Raw genomic sequence first — 21,590 nt, 5'->3', positions numbered from 1 at the left:
CACACAAATTGATGAGGTTGGCAAGAAAGTGCGTGGTGTGTTGGCCTTCATTAGTTACGGGACTGAGTTCACGAGCCACGAGGTAATATTTCTGTTCGATAAAATCCTGGTTAGATCACACTTAGAATATTGTTTTCAATACTGGTTGCCTCATTATAGGAAGGTTGTGGAAGCTTTAGAGAGGGTGGTGTGGAGTCTTACTATGATGCTGCCTGAATTCGAGAGCATGTTTTATGAGGAGAGGTTGAGCGAGTTAGGGATTTTCTCTTTGGTGTGAAGGAGATTGAGGTGAGACTCGATAGAGGTGTACAAGATGATGAGGCGTAGAATGAATGGATAGCCAGAGACTTTCCCAGGGTGGTAATGACTACTACTAGGGGGGCATAGTTTTAAGATGATCAGGGAAAAATATAGGAGGGATGTCAGAAGTGGGTTTTATACACACAGAGAGTGGTGGGTGTATGGAATGTGCTGCCAGGCGTGGAGGTCGAGACAGAATACTTAGGGATATTTAAGAAACCCTTAAATGGATGATAGAAAAATCCAGGTTTATGTGGAAGCGAAGGGCCAGGCTGATTTTGGTGCAGGTTAAAGTGTCAGCACAACACTGTGGTCTGAAGGGCCTGTGCCAAGCTGTCATGTTCTGCGGTCATACTGTCTCCTCCCGTCATCGATTCCATGTGGCTCTCTGTGCACACCCTTGAGCAATTCAATATCAGCAGTAAAGCAGTATAACCTTATTGGTTCTTCTCTTCACAAACAAGAGAAAATCTGCAGATGCTGGAAATTCAAGCAACACACAAAATGCTGGAGGAACTCAGCAGGCCAGGCAGCATTATGGAAAAAAGTGCAGTCGATGTTTACAGCTGAGACCCTTCGGCAGGACTGGAGAAAAGAATGATGAAGAGTAGATTTAGAAGGTGGGGAGGGGAGAAAGAAACACAAGGTGATAGGTGAAACCTGAAGAGTGAAGGGTGAATGAAGAGCTGGGAAGTTGATTGGTGAAGGAGATACGGGGATGGAGAAGGGCGAGTCAGATAGAAGAGGACAGAAGGCCGTGGGAGAAAGAAAACGGGGGTGGAGCACCAGAGGGAGGAGAAGAGCAGGTAAGGAGATAAGGTGAGAGAGGGAAAAGGGAATGGGGAATGGTTAGGTTGAGCAGGAATGGGGCATTACCGGAATTTTGAGAAATCGATGTTCATGCCATCAGGTTGGAGGCTACCCAGATGGAATATAAGGTGTTGTTCCTCCGACTTAAGTGTGGCCTCATCACGACAGTGGAGGAGGCCAGGGATGGACATATCGGAATGGGAATGGGAAGTGGAATTAAAATGGGAGATCCCGCTTTTTCTGGTGGACAGGTGCTTGGCGAAACGGTCTCCCAATCTACGTCGGGTCTCACCGACGTACAGGAGGCCACACCTGGAGCACTGGGCACAGTGTCTGACCCCAACAGACTCACAGGTGAAGTGTCACCTCACCTGGAAGGACTATTTAGGGCCCTACAGGTAGTGAGGGAGGAGGTGTAGGGGCAGGTGTAGCACTTGTTCCACTTGCAAGGATAAGTGCCAGGAGGGAGAGCAGTAGGGCGGGACGAATGGACGACAGAGTCACGTAGGCAGCGATCCCTGTGGAAAGCAGGAAGTGGAGGTGGGGGGGGGAGAGAAAGATGTGCTTGGTGGTGGGATCTCGTTGGGATTGACTTCCATTGGTTCTTCTCCGATGTTTGAGGCTGATAAAAAATACCGTTACTAATTGGCAATAACTAAAACATGGTATATCTGGAATTCATCTGAAAGCAATATCTTTGCTGCTGATTTAAATTGTATCTAAATGTAAATGCAGTCAACAGCCTGAATAATAGTTTAAATATCTTTTATTTGCAGGAAATGCAGTGGTATGTTTGATCAAATCTAGTTTACTGTGTTATTCTCTTTTACAGTTGAAACTGGCCTTCCAGAAAGAACTGAGTAAGCCCCTGGCCGCTCGTCTCTTACCAAACCCCTTCGCTGCTGCGGCGGCTGCCGCCGCTGCCGTCAATCCTCCGTTTGCTCTGCGCTCGGGCCCTGCAGCCACTCTATTCCAAACAGCGGCCCTGCCTCCAGCCCTTCTCCGACCCGCTCCCGGACCCATACGAGCTGCGCACACTCCGGTTCTATTCGCACCGTACTGAGTACAGGAGTCAACAGGACTGAGAATTCGCACCGTACTGAGTACAGGACTGAGTTATATAAGTAATAATAAATGACTGCAATAATCAAAACAGGGAACTATGCAGTGATAATCACAGAGTTAATGAACATGAAAAGAGACTTGTCTCTGCTCCCGCAGTAAGTACACAGATTTCGAATGGCTGCATCTTGGTTCAGCAAAAAGAATTAAAGCAATCCTTCCACAGGCAATCTATTACACAGTTAACATGAGTAGTTTTGTGTTTTAGAAATGTATAGGGTCTGCAATCTACCCGTAACAATCATCAGCCTTTTTACACAGTATTTTTGTGTAACGTTTCCATGTCTTGTGAAGAGTCTGTAAATGTGTGTAAGGGCATTAATCTAAAGTCTTATATGTACATTTAATTTTCTCTGTAGGACGAAACGATACAATGACACTGTGACAAAAGTCTTCATTAACTGTCAGTGCAGTTTAGCAGCCTGCTGCCTGGTATTTACCCAATTATAAACTTGTAAATGGTGTCTTGTGGAGCTGTCACTTTGTGCTGTAAAGTTCTGATGTAATAATTGTCTAATATGATTTTCAAATGTTAGAAGGAATTAAATAGCAGAAGACGCGTTTAATTTTTATATGACTTGGAGAGTTGGGGATAGCGTGTGACCGTTTTAATGGAGTTCACGGTGTATTTATTTTGGAACAAAGCCAGGTTTTAAGCTGTATTTTTTTAAATTTTTATTTTGAGATCCAGCACAGATCAGGCCTTTCTGACCCAATCAGCCGCACCACCCAGCAACCCTCTGACTTAATCCGAGCCTACTCACAGGACAATTTACAATGACCAATTAACCTGCAAACCGGTACGTCTTTGGACTGTGGGAGGAAACCCGAGCACCCGGAGGAAAGCCACACATGTGGCCGTAGAATTGCACTCTGAACTCTGATGCTGTGAGCTGTATAGTGTCGTGCTCGTGATACCCCAAGGACACCATGGCCTTGACACTCACCCTGGTCAGGAGGGCTCTGTTCACTATCTGGCAGCGGTAATAGATTAGAACCAGCTTCCAAAGTTCATTGCCAAATTGTGAGGTGCTACAATGCAGCATCTGTAGCAAATTTCGGGTGAATATATAACTGCCACATATCTACTTGTGTGGCTCAAATTACCATTATATAAAGTAACACCATTAAGTGCAGTTTTCCCATAATAAGAGAATAAATTGTAATTACACATACTTTCACCACATGACGTTGGAGCGGAGTTCGACCATTTGACCCTTTGTGTCTGCTCCGCCATTCTATAATGGCTGATTTATTACCCCTTTCAACCTCATTCTCCTGCCTTCTCCCTGCAGTCTTTCACACCCTGACTACTCAAGAATCCATAAACCCCTGCTTTAAATATATTTAATGACTTGGCCTCCATGGGCATCAGTGGCAACGAATTCCACAGATTCACCTTCTGACTAAAAAAAAACTCCTCCTCACCTTTGTTCTAAAAGGACACCCTTGTGCTCTGAGGCTGTGCTTTCTGGTCTTAGACTCACCCACATCCACTTTATCTCAGCTTTTTAATATTCAATAAGTTTCATTGATATTCCCTCCTCATTCTTCTAAACTCCAGATATATTCATATGTATGAGAATTGTTAAGCTCATATGAAGGACCTGGGCGTTGTTGCCAAGTCTAATTGTTAATACTCATTCACATCTGTCCTTCCAAAAATGATGTTCAAGAATTTGATGGGAACGGTAATATATTTCCAAATCAGAATAGTCTGTGACTTGGACCCAAACTCAGAGAGGATGGAGTCCCAACATGCCTGCTATGTTTTCCCATCTCAGAGGGAGAGTTTGTGGGAATGTTAGAGTGGGACCTAAGGTAGTGTTTTTTCCAATGGTATTACTATAGTTTAGAGAGAGTGACAACACAGAAACAAGCCCTTCAAGCCTTTAGTTCAACCACACTGTTATTCTGCCCATTGGCCTGCACCCAGACCACACCCCTCCAAACCACACCCCTCCCAACTTCTCTTAAATGTTACCATCAAACCCACATCCACCATTTCCACTGGCAGCTCGTTCCACACTCACAGCATTCTCTGCGTAAAGAATTTCCGCCTCATTTTCCCCTTAAATATTCCACCCATAACCCATGACCTCTAGTTCTAGTCTCAACTAATCTCAGTGGAAAAAGCTTACTTGCATTTACCCTTTCTAACTCCTCATAATTTTGTATATCTCTATCAATTGTCTCCTCGTCCTCCTACACTCCAGGAAATAAAGTTCTAACCTATCCAAAACCTTTCCTATAACTCAGGTCCTCAAGTCCTGACAATACTCTCGTAAATTTTGCTCTGTACTCTTTCAATCTTATATATATCTTTCCTGTAGGTAGGTGACCAAAACTGCATATAACACTCCAAATTTGGCCTCACCAACGTCTTCTACAACTTCAGCATAAAGTCCCACCTCCTATACTCAATACTTTGATTTATGAATGCTAACGTGCCGGAATGCCCCTTTGCGACCTTATGTACCCGTGATGCCAATTTCAGGGAATTATGGATCTGTATTCCCTGATCTCCTTGTTCTACCGCACTTGTCAGTGTCCTTATGTTCACAAAATAAGCCCTACCCAGGTTGGTCCTCCCAAAGTGCAACACTTATCTGCATTAAATTCCACCTGCCATTTTTCAGCCCATTTTTCCAGCTGGTCCTGATCCAGTAGAGAGAAAGGCAGGAATACAAGTGATATCTTACATAACACTGTGCTGATTTGTCAGTTAATAAATGTGCATTCTTTCTGTCCATCTGCTGGCAACAACCAGTTTGACTGAATTCCAGACGGACAATCTTCCTCCGTGGCAGACAGAAACTTCATTATCTTCTTTAGGGGTTAAATAGTTGGCATTGTATTTTTGTTTCCCCCCTTCAGACATTCAGTTTACACTACATTTGTGCAATGTCTTACACTTCAAAGGGAATTCTTTGTTTCATTTACTTGACCTTAGCTTCAGCATGCCTCATTCCAGCTTTCTCGCAACTTACTGTAAATGCACAGCACAATAATTTTAGAGAATCATATTGTATATTCTAAATATTAAAACCTACAAACTTATTGCAGGCTGTTGGTTTTACCAGGTGTAAATTGTGAGAAGAAAATGATGTTTCTATGTACAGTAATACCAATTGAAAGCTTTTCCAGCCTTGTATGTATCACCGATAATCACCAGAATCATTATTGCAAATGACAATGATAGCTCAGGACAAAATCTTTAAAGGTGATGTAAAAAGGTTTGCTGAAATAGAAAATAATTTGTTAATAAAGCAAGTATTAGTATTAACCAAAAATATACCATTTATTGTGAGAAATGTTTGTATTAACATTAACACAGGGGTTGTCAACCATTTTTATGCCATGGACCCTACCGCTAACCGAGGGGTCTGTGGATTCCAGGTTGGGAACCCCTGCATTAACGTCGTGAAGGATCCCACCCACCCTGCTCATGGACGGTTTGTCCCACTCCCATCAGGGAGGAGGCTGCATACCATCCACAACAGAACTAGCAGACTCAAAAACTGTTCTTTCTCCAAGCAGTAAGGTTGATCAGCACTTCCACCCAATAACCCACCCCACCACCACGGCTTTATCATTTCCTGTCAGAGTCACCTGATGTACTGACACTCCTGTGCCTACTGTCACTTTATGAATGTACAATCAATGTATGATTATCAGCTATCTTATGTATTTCTATCTATTCTGTGTTTTTTATTATTATTGTGTTTTTTTTGTGCTGCATCAGATCTGGAGTAAGAATTATTTCATTCTTATTTACACGTGTACTGGAAATAACATTAAACAATCTTGATATGTTTGGAGGTGGTGCAGCATATAGTTGGTGGCCGTTTTATTAGATACCTCCTGTACCTAATAAAATAGACACTGAGTGCATGTTCATGGCCGTCTGCTGCTGCAGCCCATCCACTCGATATGTTCTGCATTCAGAGATGCTCCTCCGCACTGTTGTAACATCTGGTTACTTGAGTTACTGTCGCCTTCCTGTCAGCTTGAACCAGTCTGGCCATTCTCCTCGGAACTCTTCCCTTAACAAGGTGTTTTTACCCACAGAACTGCCGCTCGCTGGATGATTTCTGTTCTTGTACCATTCTCTGTAAACTCTGGGGACTGTTGTATGTAAAAATCCCAGGAGATCAGCAGTTTGGGTTTTGACACAAACAACCCCGTCTGCCACCAACAATCATTCCATGGTCTAAGATCACATTTCTATCCCATCTGATGTTTGGTCTGACCAATAACTGAACAACTGACCATGTCTGCTTTTTTATGTATTGAGTTGCTGCCACATGATTGGCTGATTAGGTATTTGCATTAACGAGCAGGCGTACCTAATAAAGTGGCTCAGTGCATAAATCTGATTTCTTAAAAATGTTTAATAAGTAACTTTGTCTACTTCTGTGACAATGTTAGATTCAAGTATTAGATTGTTTAATTATTTAGAGCTACAGTACGGAACAGGCCCTTCTGGCTCAACAAGCCGCACCACCCAGCAGCCCAAGCGTAAATACAGGTCAATTTACGATGACCAATTCATCTACGAACTGGAATGTGGGAGGAAACCAGAGCATTGAGAGGAAACCCACATGGTCACAGGAAGAGCGTACAAACTCCTCACAGACAGGGCTGGAGCTGAACTCTGAGCTCCGGAATGCCCTTGGATATAATAGTGTTGCACTAACTGCTACGTGCCGTGAACCTTAAACTCTGGAATGGCCTCAGCTGCAAAAGCATTGTGCTAACCACCACACTACTGTGACACCCATTTAGGGCCAAAACTTATTATTCATGTTCAGATGACCTTCAGTGATCTAATTAAATTACCAGTGCAGGATTGTCCGTGCGGTCGTACGTTCTCTCCCCGCGACCGTGCGGTTGTACGTTCTCCCTGCCACCATGTGGTCGTACGTCCCGCGACCATGCGGTCGTACGTTCTCTCCCCGCGACCGTGCGGTCGTACATTCTCCTCGTAACCATGTGGTTGTACGTCCCCGCGACTGTGTGGTCGTACCTTCTCCCTGCCATCGTGCGGTCGTACGTCCCGCGACCATGTGGTTCTACGTTCTCCCTGAGACCATGTGGTCGTATGTTCTCTCCCCGTGACCGTGCGGTCGTACGTTCTCCTCGTAACCATGTGGTTGTACGTCCCCGCGACTGTGTGTTCGTACGTTCTCCCTGCCACTGTGCGGTCATACGTTCCCCCTGCAACCGTGCGGTCGTACGTTCTCTCCCCGCAACCGTGCGGTCATACATTCTCCTCACCACTGTGCGGTTGTACGTTCCCCCCGCAACCGTGCAGTTGTACGTTCTCCCCGCCACCGTGCGGTCGTACGTTCTCTCCCCGCAACCGTGCGGTCGTACATTCTCCTCACCACTGTGCGGTCGTACGTTCCCCCCGCAACCGTGCAGTTGTACGTTCTCCCCGCCACCGTGCGGTCGTACGTTCTCTCCCCACGACCGTGCGGTCGTACGTTCTTTGGGTGACTGTGTGGTCGTACGTTCTCTCCCCGTGACTGTGCAGTCGTACGTTCTCCCTGTAACCGTGTGGTTGTACGTCCCCGCGACCGTGCGGTCGTACGTTCTTCACGTGACCGTGTGGTCGTATGTTCTCCCTGTGACCGTGCGGTCATACGTTCTCTCCCCGTGACCGTGCGGTTGTATGTTCTCCTCGTAACCATGTGGTTGTACGTCCCCGTGACCGTGTGGTTCTATGATCTCCACATGACTGTGCGGTCATGTGTTCTCTCCCACAACCGTGTGGTTCTACGTTTTCCCCGAGACCGTGTGGTCATACGTTCTCTCCCCGTGACCGTGCGGTCGTACGTTCTCCTCGTAACCATGTGGTTGTACGTCCCTGCGACTGTGTGGTCATACGTTCTCCACATGACCGTGTGGTTCTACGTTCTCCCCGCGACCATGTGGTCGTACGTTCTCTCCCCGTGACCGTGTGGTTCTACGTTCTCCCCGCGACCATGTGGTCGTACGTTCTCTCCCCGTGACCGTGTGGTCGTACGTTCTCCCCGCGACTGTGTGGTCGTACGTTCTCCCAGTGACCGTGTGGTCGTACGTTCTCCCCGTGACCCTGTGGTCGTACGTTCTCCCCACGACCTTGTGGTCATACGTTCTGCCCGCGACCATGTGGTCGTACGTTCTGCCCGCGACCGTGTGGTCGTACGTTCTCCCGGTGACCGTGTGGTCATACGTTCTCCCGGTGACCGTGTGGTCGTACATTTTCCCCGCGACCGTTCAGTCGTACGTTCTCCCCGTGACCGTGTGGTCGTACGTTCTCTCCCCGTGACTGTGTGGTTGTACATTCTCTCCCCGTGACCGTGCGGTCGTACGTTCTCCCTGCGACCGTGGGGTCGTACGTTCTCCCCGCGACCGTGTGGTTCTACGTTCTCCCCGCGACCGTGTGGTTGTACGTTCTCTCCTGTGACCGTGTGGTCGTACGTTCTCCCAGTGACCATGTGGTCATACGTTCTCTCCCCGTGACCATGTCATACGTTCTCCCTGCGACCTTGTGGTCGTACGTTCTCCCCACGACCGTGTGGTTCTACGTTCTCTCCGAGACCATGTGGTCGTACGTTCTCTCTCCGTGACCGTGCGGTCGTATGTTCTCTCTCCGTGACCGTGCGGTCGTACGTTCTCCCCATGACCGTGTGGTCGTACGTTCTCCCAGTGACCATGTGGTCATACGTTCTCTCCCCGTGACCATGTCGTACGTTCTCCCCGCGACCTTGTGGTCGTACGTTCTCCCCACGACCGTGTGGTCGTACGTTCTCTCCCCATGACCGTGTGGTCGTACGTTCTGCCCACGACTGTGTGGTCGTACATTCTCTGGGTGACCGTGTGGTCATACGTTCTCCCGGTGACCGTGTGGCCGTACGTTCTCCCCGCGACCGTTCAGTTGTACGTTCTCCCCGTGACCGTGTGGTCGTACGTTCTGCCCGCGACTGTGTGGACGTACGTTCTCCCCACGACCGTGTGGTCGTACGTTCTCCCCACGACCGTGTGGTCGTACGTTTTCCCCGCAACCTTGTGGGTTTTCTCCAGGTGCTCTGGTTTCCTCCCACAGTCCAAAGGTGTATTGGTAAGGGTTAGTAAGTTATGGGCGTAGATTGTTGGTGCCAGAAGTAAGACGATACTTGTGGGCTGCCCAGCACAATCATTGATGCAGCTCACTGTATGTGTCAATGTTTCAATGATTCCAACGGCCCAATCATCGTCAGAAGCAGGCCACAGCGGCGGGGTGCCTCACGGGTTGACACGCTTGTTTAAAAGGCCAGCAGGGCAGCCATTGTTGGGAGTAGGCCAGTGGAGAGAGTAGTAGTGTCAGGCTTTGGCTCAAAGGAGGCTTCAGCTTGAGAGAGGTGTTAGCTCAGGGTATGCTTCTGTTAAGGTTCCTTTATTTTTCTCTTACTGTCCCCAGTGGAGTAAGTGGCTGCTGTGTGTTCTTCATGCTGGATGTTGGAGTCCTGGGAGACCCAGAGTGTCCCGGGGAACTACATCTGCGTGAAGTGCATCCGGCTGCAGCTCCTTGAAGACCGTGTTAGGGATTTGGAGCAGCAGCTGGATGACCTTCGGCTTGTACGGGAGAGTGAAGAGACAATTGATCAGAGTTACAAGGAAGTGGTCACCCCAAAGTTGCAGGAGGTGAGTAGCTGGGTGACTGCCAGGAAAAGGAATGGGAATGTGAATAGGCAGTTGGTACAGACCACCACTGTGGCCATTCCCCTCAATAATAAGTACACCGTTTTCGATACTGTCGTGGGGGTTGACCTCCCAGGGGAATGTCATGGAGACCGGATTACAGGCACTGAGCATGGGTCTGTGGTGCAGAAGGGAAAGAGAGAGAAGAAGGGAGTGTTAGAGATAGGGGACTCAATAGTGAGGGGAACAGACAGGAGATTCTATGGACTCCTGGATGGTCTGTTACCTCCCAGGTGCCAGGGTCAGGGATGTCTCAGATTGCATCCACAGTATTTTGGAGAGGGAGGGAGAGCAGCCAGATATCCTGGTACGCATCGGTTCCAATGACATAGGAAGGAAAAGCAAAGAGGTCCTGACAACAGATTTTAGAGAGCTGGGTAGAAAGCTGAGAAACAGGAGCTCAGGGTAGTAATTTCTGGATTGCTGCCTTTGCCTTGCGCCAGTGAGGGTAGGAACAGGATGACTTAGCAGATAAAAGTGTGGCTGAGAAGCTGGTGCAGGGGACAGGGCTACAGGTTTTTGGATCATTGGGATCTCTTCTGGGGGAGGTATGATCTGTATAAAAGTGACGGGTTGCATCTGAACCCAAGGGGAACCAATATTCTCGTGAGCAGGTTTGTTAGAGCTGTTAAGCAGGGTTTAAACTAATCTGGCAGGGGGGTTGGGACCAGAGTGAAGGGACCCAGGATAGAACGGATAGTAAATAAAGCAAAAATAGCGTCCAGTCAGACTGTCAGGAAGGGCAGGCAGATGTTAAGATATAATTGCAGCCAGCAGGGTGAGTATCAGTGCATTAGGGATGCAGAATCAAAAAGGGTAGCAAATACAGTACTCAAAGTGTTATATCTCAATGCACAAAGTATAAGAAATAAGGTGGATGATCTTGTTGCTCCATTACAGATTGTCAGGTGTGAGGTTGTGACTATCATGGAATTGTGGCTGAAAGATGGTTGTAGTTGGGAGCTAAATGTCCAAGGCTACACGTTGTATTGGAGGGTTAGTAAGGTAGGCAGAGGGGCTGGCGTGGCTCTGTTGGTAAAAAATGACATCAAATCTGTAGAAAGATGTGACTTAGGATCAGAAGATGTTGAACCCTTGTAGGTTGAGTTAAGAAACTGCAAGGGTAAAAGGTCATTGATGGCAGTTATATACAGCCTCCCAACAGTGGCTGGGAGGTGGACTACAAGTTACAACAGGAAATAGAAAAGGCGAGGTATAAGGACAATGTTATAGTAGTCATGGGAGATTTTAACATGCAGGTCGATTGGGAAAATCAAGTTGAAAACGGATCTCAAGAGATTGAGCTTGTTGAACGCCTGCGAGATGGCTTTTTAGAGCAGTTTGTCATTGAGTCTACAAGGGGATTAGCTATACTGGACTGGCTGTAATGTAATGACAGGAGGTGATTAAGGAACTTAAGGTAAAAGAAAGCTTAGGAGGCAGTGGTCACAATATGATTGAGTTCAACTTGAAGTCTGATTGGGAGAAAGTGAAGTCTGACGTAGCAGTATTTCAATGAAGTAAAGGAAATTACAGTGGTATGAGAGAGGAGTTAGCCAAAGTAAATTGGAAGGAGCTGCTGGCAGGGTTGACAACAGAGCAGCAATGGTGTGAGTTTCTGGGAAAAATGAAGAAGGTGCAGGACATAGTGTATTCCAAAAATGAAGAAATTTCTCTAATGGCAAAATAGTACAACCATGGCTGACAAGGGAAGTCAAAGCTATTAAAAAAACAAAAGAATGGGCATACAACTAACCAAACATTAGTGGGAAGACAGAGGATTGGGGATCTTTTAAAAACCTACAGAGAACAACTAAAAGCATTGGAAGGGAAAAGATGAAATATGAAAGCAAACTAGCAAACAATATCAAAATAGATAGTAAAAGCTTGTATGTAAAAATAAAAGAAAGATGAGAGTGGATATAGGACCACTAGAAAATGAGGCCGGAGAAATAATAGTGGGGGACAAGGAGATGGCAGGTGAACGAAATGAGTATTTTGCATCAGTCCTCACTGTGGAAGACACGAGCAATGCGCCAGATGTTGAAGGGAGAAAGGGAAGAGAAGTGAGTGAAGTTACTCTAACAAGGGAGAAGGTGTTCAAAAAGCTGAAAGACCTAAGGGTACATAAGTCACCCGGACCATATGAACTGCACCCTAGGGTTCTGGAAAAAGCAGCAGTGGACATTGTGGAGGCATTAGTAGTGATCTTTCAGTAATCATTGGACTCTGGCATAGTGCCAGAGGAGTGGGAAAATTGCAAATGTCAGTCCACTCTTTAAGAAAGCAGGAAGGCAGCAGAAAAAAATTATAGACCAGTTAGCCTGACCTCAGTGATTGGGAAGATGTTAGAGTCAATTGTTAAGGATGAGGTTATGGAGTACTTGGTGACACAGGACAAGATAGGACAAAGTCAGTATGGTTTCCTTAAGGGAAAATCTTGTCTGATGAACTTGTTGGAATTCTTTGAGGAGATTACAAATAGGATAGGTAAGAGAGATACAGTGGATGTTGTATATTCGGATTTTCTGAAGGCCTTTGACAAGGTGCCACACATGAGGCTGCTTACAAAGTTAAGAGCCCATGGTATTACAAGAAAGTTACTGGCATGGTTAGAGCATTGGCTGATTGGTTGGAGGCAGTGAGTGGGAACGAAAGGATCCTTTTCTGGTTGGCTGCCAGTGACTAGTGGTGTTCCGCAGGGGTCGGTGTTGAGACCACTTCATTTATGCTGTATATGATGGAATAGATGACTTTGTTGCCAAGTTTGCAGATGGTACGAAGATAGGCGGAGGGGCAGGTAGTGTTGATGAAACAGGTAGGATGCAGATGGACTTGGACAGATTTGGTGAATGGGCAAGAAAGTGGCAAATGAAATACATTGTTGGAAAACACATGATCATGCACTTTGGTTGTAGAAAAAAACATGCAGACTATTTTCTAAACGGGGATAAAATCCAAAAATCTGAGATGCGGAGGGACTTAGGAGTCCTAGTGCAGAACACCCTGAAGGATAACTTGCAGGTTGAGTTAGTGGTGAGGAAAGTAAATGCCATGTTAGTATTCATTTCAAGAGGTCTAGAATACAAGACCAGGAATGTGATGCAGATGCTTTATAAGGCACTGGTGAGGTCTCACCTTGAGTATTATGAACATTTTAGGCTCCTTATCCAAGAAAAGATGTACTGGCATTGGAGAGGATTCAGAGGAGGTTCACAACGATGATTCTGGAAATGAAAGGGTTATCATATGAGGAACATCTGATGCCTCTGGGTCTGTACTCACTGGAATTTAAAAGGATGAAGGGGGAGATCTCATTGAAACCTTTCGAATCTTGAAAGGCCTAGACATGCAGACATAGAAAGGAATTTTCCCATGGTGGGGGAGTCTAGGACAAGAGGACACAGCCTCAGGGTAGAGGGGTGTCTATTTAAAACTGAGATGTGGAGAAATTTCTTTAGCTAGAGGGTGGCGAATTTGTGGAGTTTGTTACCACAGGCAGCTGTGGAGACCAGGTTGTTAGGTGTATTTAAGGCAGAGATTGATAGGTTAGACGTGGCATCAAAGGTTAGGGGGAGAAGGTCAGGGAGTGGGGCTGAGGAGGGAAAAAATGATCAGCCTTGATTGATTCGAGGGGCCAAATGGCCTAATTCTGCTCCTATGTCTTATGGTCTAATGTCTATATGGCAAATAAAATTAATCTTTGTTTGTAGGGCTGTTTGCCAAACCTGGAGGTTAGGTCACAAATGTTTCATTATCATTCAAGTTGACGTCATCAGCGCGCAACTGAGTGTTGTTTCTGCCGAATGCCTATGTTTATGTTGTTCCGACAAGTTGGCCACCTAACCTCTAGGCTCGGCAGACAACGCCACAAACAAGTAGCCAACACGAGCTACCAATCTGCCCCTTCATTACAAAGCTGATCTTTCCCTTTATAAATGCCTCTGAGCAGAGGAGACTGTTACGAACCAATCCCAGTAACGGGTTTGCAATTTACAAACAGATAGAATGGCTAAAGACAAGATGGATTTTGAAATAAAACATTAGTTTGTGTTTATTTTTACTGAGAGCATCTTGAAAAGAAATCCAGATGTAGTCAATCGGTTGGACTTGAGTTCCTCTGCAAAAGAGGCATATGAACTCATCTCTGTGTTAATGATACAGCACCAGCTGCTAACTCAGAGATCTAAAAGGGTCATTTACTATATTTGGAGCTCCCAGCATGGCCTCCTCCACATCAGTGAGATTCTATGCGGATTGGGACTGCTTCGTTGAGCACCTTTGTTCCGTCTGCTGTAACTGCCAGGGTCTCCTGGTGGACAGCCATTTCAATTCCACTTCCCACTCCCATTCTGACGTGATGCTCCATGGCCTCCTCTGCTGCCACAATAACGCACACTCATGTTGGAGGAGAAGTACACCTTATTTGTGTGGGTCGCTTCCAACTGATGGCATGAACATTGATTTATTGTATCTGCCTTTCAGTAATTTCTCCCCTCTGTTCCACACCTCCCTTCCCTTTGATCTCCCTCATACTGGGTTTCTTCTCATGCTCTCTCTCTCCTCCCCAATCCTCACAACCTTCCCATTACCCCCTGTGCTTCGCCTCCTCCTTCCCTTTCTCCCATGGTCCACTTTCCTCTCCTATCAGATTCCTTCTTCCTCGGCCCTTTAACTTTTCCACCTATCACCTCCCAGCTTCTCACTTCATCCTCCCTCCCCCTCACCTGGTTTCACCTATCACCTGCCAGCTTGTACTCCTCCTCTCCTCCCCCCCACATCACCTTCTACTTTCTTTCTTTGGCTTCTTCCCCCTTCCTTTCCAGTCCCAATGAAGGGCTTAGTCCTGAAACGTTGGCTGTTCATTCCCCTCCATAGATGCTGCCCGACCTGCTGAGTTCCTCCAGCACTTTGTGTGTCTTGCACTGGATTTCCAGCATCTGCAGAACCTCTTGTGTTTACAACACACACAAAGTGCTGGAGGAACTCAGCAGATTGGGCAGCATCTCCGGAGGGGAATAAACGCTCCATATTTCAGGCCTGAGGAAAGGTCTCAGCCTGAAATGTTGACTGTTTAATTCATTTCCACGGATGCTGCCTGAGTGCTGAGTTCCTCCAGCATTTGTGTGTGTTATTTGGATGGGTAACTGCTTGTCTGTGTACAATAATATTGAAACTGTCTTTTGAGAAAAAGAAAAAAAATGCCAACTCATTGCTTTTAACATTTTGCGCATTTTACAAGATGCTCTAACAGTCACAATAGAGCAGTCAAAAGTAAATCACAATTTATTACCACTTCAATTGCAGGAATTACAACATAGAAGCAACAAATTCTGTGAAATTTATGAGTGTCATTTCAAAATGTTTTCATAATTGTCCATTACTTATACTGTTTTCCTGTTACCCCAATGCAAATATTTATTTTCAAAGTATGTAGATTTTAAAGTATTTACATAAATTATTGATAAACACATTTTGAATCCTCCTCCCTTGAGTACAGACATATAAACCAATAGATGGTTCTAACAAAGGCTTGTCATTAACACTGTTCATCTTATAACAGAGACCACTTAACCTAACCAACATTTCCAGTACCTTCTTTTTATTTTATATATTCCACACCTGCGGGACTTCCAACTTTCAGCAAATAGTTCTGTAGATTGCTAACCATCTGCTTTTTCCCCAAGTACTAGTCATAGAGTCATAGAGCTCTACAGCAACCTCAGTGGAAGCAGCCTGCTTGCATTTCCCCCATCCATAGCCCTCATAATTCTGTACACCTCTATCAACTCTCCTCTCAATCTTCTACACTCCAGGGAATGAAGTCCTAATCTGTTCAATCTTTCCCTGTAACTCAGATCATCAAGTCCTGGCAGCATTCTTGCAAACTTCCTAATTAAACTATCTCTTTTTAGGATGCCTGCTTTTAAATTCCACCACGTTCTATTTTCTCTTGTCCTGAACTCTTACTCCCAAGTCTGCGATATGGAACCTCTGTATAATTGCTTCTAAAGGAGGTTAGGTAATAAGGGAAAAAAATGGATTGCAGACCTTTCATAAAGGAATTGCTGGTCAATCAGTCTACTTATTTTTGTTTAGAGATACAGCACAGTAACAGGTCTTTCCACACCACTCAGTTACAGCTACGTGGACAATGAACCTATGAACTTGTATGTCTGTGGAATGTGGGAGGAAACCAGAGCACTTGGAGAAAACCCATGCAGCAACAGGGAGAATCTACACACTCCTTACAGACAGTGACAGGATTTGAACCCGGGTCACTAGCACTGCAAAGGCGTTACGCTAACCGCTACGCTAACATGCCCCACTCCACCCCCACGGCAGAAGAATAGGGAAGGTTTCAGAGGCAATAGTGACACATTGTAAGGATTCACCAGACAAACATGCAGCTGCTGGGTTTCACATTAGAGGGAGGCCCCTTATAAGAATGGTCCTTAAAAATGTTACCCACGTTGCGTGTGCAAGCTCTGTTTCCTCTTCGGGCTGAGAAGCTGCACTGAGGCAATTTTGCACCTCATTTATGTTAACCTTAGTCATCAGGTTCCTAAATCAGAGTGGATAAATTCACACCAAACATCGAGGTCCCAACTGATTCCAAAACCTATGGACTCACTTCCAGGGGCTCTACAATTTATGTTCTCAATATTATTTATTATTTATTTATCTGTTATTATTTTGTTTTTCTTTTTGCATTTGCACAATTTGTTGACTTTTCACATTGCTAATCGCTGTCTTTATATACCGTTTTTCATCGATTCTATTATAGCTCTTTGTATCTATGGCCTGCTGCCGTTCACACTGCTGACAAGTGACTGCATTGCTAAACCAAATCCAAACTAAATCAACGAGTTCTCTGGTGACACAACAGCACTTGGCCTTAACAACGATGATGAGGCGGTGTACGGACAGGAGTTTGAACGGCTGGCAGAATGGTGCGAGCACAACAGCTTGAGTCTCAACATGGACAAGACCGAAGAGATGATTGTGGACTCCAGGAAGGTGCATGCTGACCACTCCTCACTCCACACACATGACTCCTCCCCGGAGAGTTTGCTCAAAGTTTCTGCGTCATCACCTCATTGGTCCAGAAAGCACAGCAGAGCCTTCACTTCCCGAGAAGATTGAGGCTAATGAGTTCTCCCACCCCCTCCCCACTTTCTAACTAATTTTTACAGGACAACCGTTGAGAGTGTCCTGACCAGCTGCGTCACTGGCTGGTACAGAAATTGCAAGGCATCAGATTGCAAGTCCCTACAAAGGATTACGAGGACTGCTGAGAGGATTATCAAGGTCTCTCTTCTACCCAACAGAGATATAAATCAGGAGAACTACGTACACAGGTTCTTAGGGATCTATGATCCCTCCTTTCCTTCCAACAATCTCTTTGCCCCCACCACCAGGCAGCAGGTACCATAGCATTCGGACAAGAACTGTTAGAATGGGAAACAGCTTCTGTCCGCAGGCCCGTTAGGCTACTGAACTCCCTGCCACCATCCAGCTCTCATCACGTCTGAAGTGCCAGTAGCATTATACTGTTTATTCATTAACTTGTATCATAAATTCACCTTATTACTTATTAATTTATTAGTGGTAATATTACTTTATGTGTTATGTGTGTGAGTACTATGTACTGTGTTGTGCACCTTGGTCCGGAGGAACGTTGCATTGTTTGGAGGTATACGTGTGTACGGTTGCGTGTGAGTTATATGTACTGTGTTGTGCACCTTGGTCCGGAGGAACGTTGTTTTGTTTGATGGTATACGTGTGTACGGTTGCGTGTGAGTTATATGTACCGTGTTGTGCACCTTGGTCCGGAGGAACCTTGTTTTATTTGATGGTATACGTGTGTACGGTTGCGTGTGAGTTATATGTACTGTGTTGTGCACCATGGTCCGGAGGAACCTTGTTTTGTTTGATGGTATACGTGTGTACAGTTGTGTGTGAGTTATATGTACCGTGTTGTGCACCTTGGTCCGGAGGAACGTTGTTTTGTTTGGTGGTGTACGTGTGTACGGTTGCGTGTGAGTTATATGTAACGTGTTGTGCACCTTGGTCCGGAGCAATGTTGTTTTGTTTGGTGGTATACGTGTGTACGGTTGCGTCTGAGTTATATGTACCGTGTTGTGTAGCTTGGTCCGGAGCAACGTTGTTTTGTTTGGTGGTATACGTGTGTACGGTTGCGTGTGAGTTATATGTACCGTGTTGTGCACCTTGGTCCGGAGGAACGTTGTTTTGTTTGGTGGTGTACGTGTGTACGGTTGCGTGTGAGTTATATGTACCGTGTTGTGCACCTTGGTCCAGAGGAACGTTGTTTTGTTTGGTGGTGTACGTGTGTACGGTTGCGTGTGAGTTATATGTACCGTGTTGTGCACCTTGGTCCAGAGGAACGTTGTTTTGTTTGGTGGTGTACGTGTGTACGGTTGCGTGTGAGTTATATGTACCGTGTTGTGCACCTTGGTCCGGAGCAACGTTGTTTTGTTTGGTGGTATACGTATGTACGATTGTGTGTGAGTTATATGTACCGTGTTGTGCACCTTGGTCCGGAGGAACGCTGTTTTGTTTGGTGGTATACGTGTGTACGGTTGTGTGTGAGTTATATGTACTGTGTTGTGCACCTTGGTCCGGAGCAACGTTGTTTTGTTTGGTGGTGTACGTGTGTACGGTTGCGTGTGAGTTATATGTACCGTGTTGTGCACCTTGGTCCGGAGCAACGTTGTTTTGTTTGGTGGTGTACGTGTGTACGGTTGCGTGTGAGTTATATGTACCGTGTTGTGCACCTTGGTCCGGAGGAACGTTGCTTTGTTTGGTGGTGTACGTGTGTACGGTTGCGTGTGAGTTATATGTACCGTGTTGTGCACCTTGGTCCGGAGGAACGTTGCTTTGTTTGGTGGTATACGTGTGTACGGTTGTGTGTGAGTTATATGTACCGTGTTGTGCACCTTGGTCCGGAGGAACGTTGTTTTGTTTGATGGTATACGTGTGTACGGTTGTGTGTGAGTTATATGTACCGTGTTGTGCACCTTGGTCCGGAGGAACGTTGTTTTGTTTGATGGTGTACATGTGGATGGTTGAATGACAATAAACTTGAACTTATTCTGAACGTCCACATTAGAAAATGAATCCCCAGGTAGAAAATGCTGATGTATGTGTACTTTGATAATAAATTTGCTTTGAACTTAATAAATTGGAACTTAATTAGCAAGTCATTAAACAGATTAATAATCCCCTATTCACTTCCAGTAATATTTGATGTTAGAAGGCAAATCGTTAGCTTCGTCAGATCCCAATGCTTATTTGCAATTCTGCAAGGAACTTTATTGTGTTTCTACCTGCACTCTGCACTGTGTGTGAAATGTTAAATTTAATATATGTCACAAGAGGAATATTGTTGGATTATTAGCAGATTAATGAAAGCAACTTGTTCTCTATATAGAACTTAGAACACTACAACATAGTACAGTAAATTCAGCCCATGATGTTGTGCCAATCTTTTAACCTATTCTGAGATCAATCTAACCATTTCCTTCTACACAGCTCTTCATTTTCCTAACATCCATGTGCCTAAGAGTTTTTTTAACATCCCTAATATATCTGTATCTACCACCACCACTGGCAGTGCATTCCATTCACCCACAACTCTGTGTAAAAACTACTTACCTCTGACAATCCCCCCCCCCGCTATAATTTCCTCTGGCTGTCCACTTGATCTTATTATCTTGTACACCTCTATCAAGTCACCTCTTATCTTTGTTCACTCCATAGAGAAAAGCTCTAGCTCATTCAACCTTTCCTCATGAGACACACTGTCTAATCCAGGCAGCATCCTGGTAAATCTCCTCTGCACCCTCTTTAACGCTTCCACATCCTTCATCTAATGAGGTGACCAGAACTGAACACAATATTCCAAGTGTGATCTAGCCAGGGTTTTATAGAGCTGCAATGTTAACTTGTGGCTCTTGATCTCAATCCTCAAACTAATGAAGGCCAACACACCTTATATATCTTTCATATTTTCATATTTAAATTCATTCATGTAGTTTCCACATTTACTAATTTTATTGAGAAAAAAAAATCCCTCTAAATTCCCAGTACAAGTTAGCTGGTACATTGTCTCGAGAGTTAACAGAATAAATTGCTTTCCTTCATTCACAATTATAAGCATGGGAACCAAATTTCATAAGCTGATATATAACTTTTGATGGGAATACATTAGCTAAAGAATTACAGATTCTTGGATTGAAGTTGGAGAAAGTGAAATGAATTAACTCAAACTTTGGCCAAACAAACATTATTTTATAAGCCATGGTAGCTATTCTGAACACAAAAGATCTGCAGATATCTGGAGAAAAACTCAAAATGCTGGAAATACTGCAGGAACTCAGCAGGTTAGGCAGCTTCTATGAATGGCAATGGACAGTCAGCCATGCAGGCCAAGACTTTAGTTAAGGTCAGTACTTTACTCCTCTTCATGGATGCTGCCTAACCTACAAGTTCCTCCAGCATTCCGTGAGTTACACGAACTATTCTGAAGTTAAAAAGAAAAGAAAAGCTTATGAAAGGTTGAAGAATCTAGGTATTGATAGAATTCTAGAAAACTGCAAGGTTGCTAGGAAGGAGCTTAAGGATGAAATTAGGTGATCTGGAAGGGTCCATGAGAAGGCCTTGGCAAGCAGGATAAAGGAAAACCCCAAGGTATTCTACAAGTATGTGAAGAGCAAGAGGATGAGCCGTGTGAGAATAGGACCAATCAGGAGTGATAGAGGAAACAAGTGTATGGAGTCGGAGGAGGTTGTGGAGGTACTTAATGAATACTTTGCTTCAGTATTCACCACAGAAAAAGACCTCGACAATTGTGGCGATGACTTACAGCAGACCGAAACGTTTGAGCATATAGACTCCATTGACTCTCTTAAGTCCAGGCTCAAAACTTACCTTTATTCACTAGCATTTAAATCTTCCAGGTGTGGCTGATTTGTGGCTTGTGCCTAGTGTGACAGGGTCCTGAATTATCCCTATGAACTGTGCTTTTGAAAAGAGAGAGAGAGAGTTGTTCAGCACCAGATACTTTGTTATTAAGAGAGAGAGAGGCGAAGACTGTTTTGAGATGGTATTATGGTTTCTTTGCAGCATGTTTACACTTTGCAAGGACACTGTCAGTTTTTGTGTTCTTACAGAGCGAGGAGGGAGGAGCTGCTTGATGGACAGCTGGTGTTCAACGCGGTGAGATAAATAGACGGTCAGCTGTTAGGCCTACAGACACATGGCTTTGGACACTGAATGAGCTTTGTTGTGCCCACAGAAAAGGGTGGGTTTTGGAAGATCGATCAGTGGCTCTCGCAGTGTGAAAAGTGTGTGACCTGTGGGGAGTTATTCATGTGTCCGACCCTTGCCTGGGTTGATAATTCCACCACAGAAGAATGGTCTCCTTTGTTGTAGTCACAGTCGGTGACTTCTAAAGGATTTCGGAGGACAACGGGAAGATCAATGGCGTCAGCTCACCTGAAGACTCAAATCTCTCCCTGTCTCTCTCTCTAAGACTACTCAACTCAATACCATTAACTGAACTGAACTTTACTCATCACCATAAGACTGTATCCATTTAACCCTAG

General features: G+C 45.2%; 1 protein-coding gene across 5 annotated transcripts in view; it reads left to right on the top strand.

Moving 5' to 3' along the window:
* Positions 1–21,322, top strand: part of LOC140212388 (zinc finger protein 385D-like) — a 345,265-nt gene extending 323,943 nt beyond the window's left edge. For 2 of the 5 annotated variants that reach the window (XM_072283135.1, XM_072283134.1), the window contains one exon: positions 1,943–5,500. In XM_072283135.1, the coding sequence (XP_072139236.1) occupies positions 1,943–2,173 (231 nt within the window). In that variant the 3' untranslated portion in view covers positions 2,174–5,500. Of the gene's footprint in view, positions 1–1,942; positions 5,501–16,747; positions 17,813–21,155 lie in introns of those variants that run through there. The other 3 variants (XR_011889708.1, XR_011889707.1, XM_072283136.1) reach the window with 3 other exon arrangements.
* The last annotated feature ends 268 nt before the right edge of the window (positions 21,323–21,590 follow it).

Source organism: Mobula birostris, chromosome 19 (genome assembly GCF_030028105.1).
Source record: "Mobula birostris isolate sMobBir1 chromosome 19, sMobBir1.hap1, whole genome shotgun sequence".
Classification (NCBI taxonomy): Eukaryota; Metazoa; Chordata; class Chondrichthyes; order Myliobatiformes; family Myliobatidae; genus Mobula; species Mobula birostris.
This window is presented reverse-complemented; position numbering and strand designations above follow the sequence as displayed.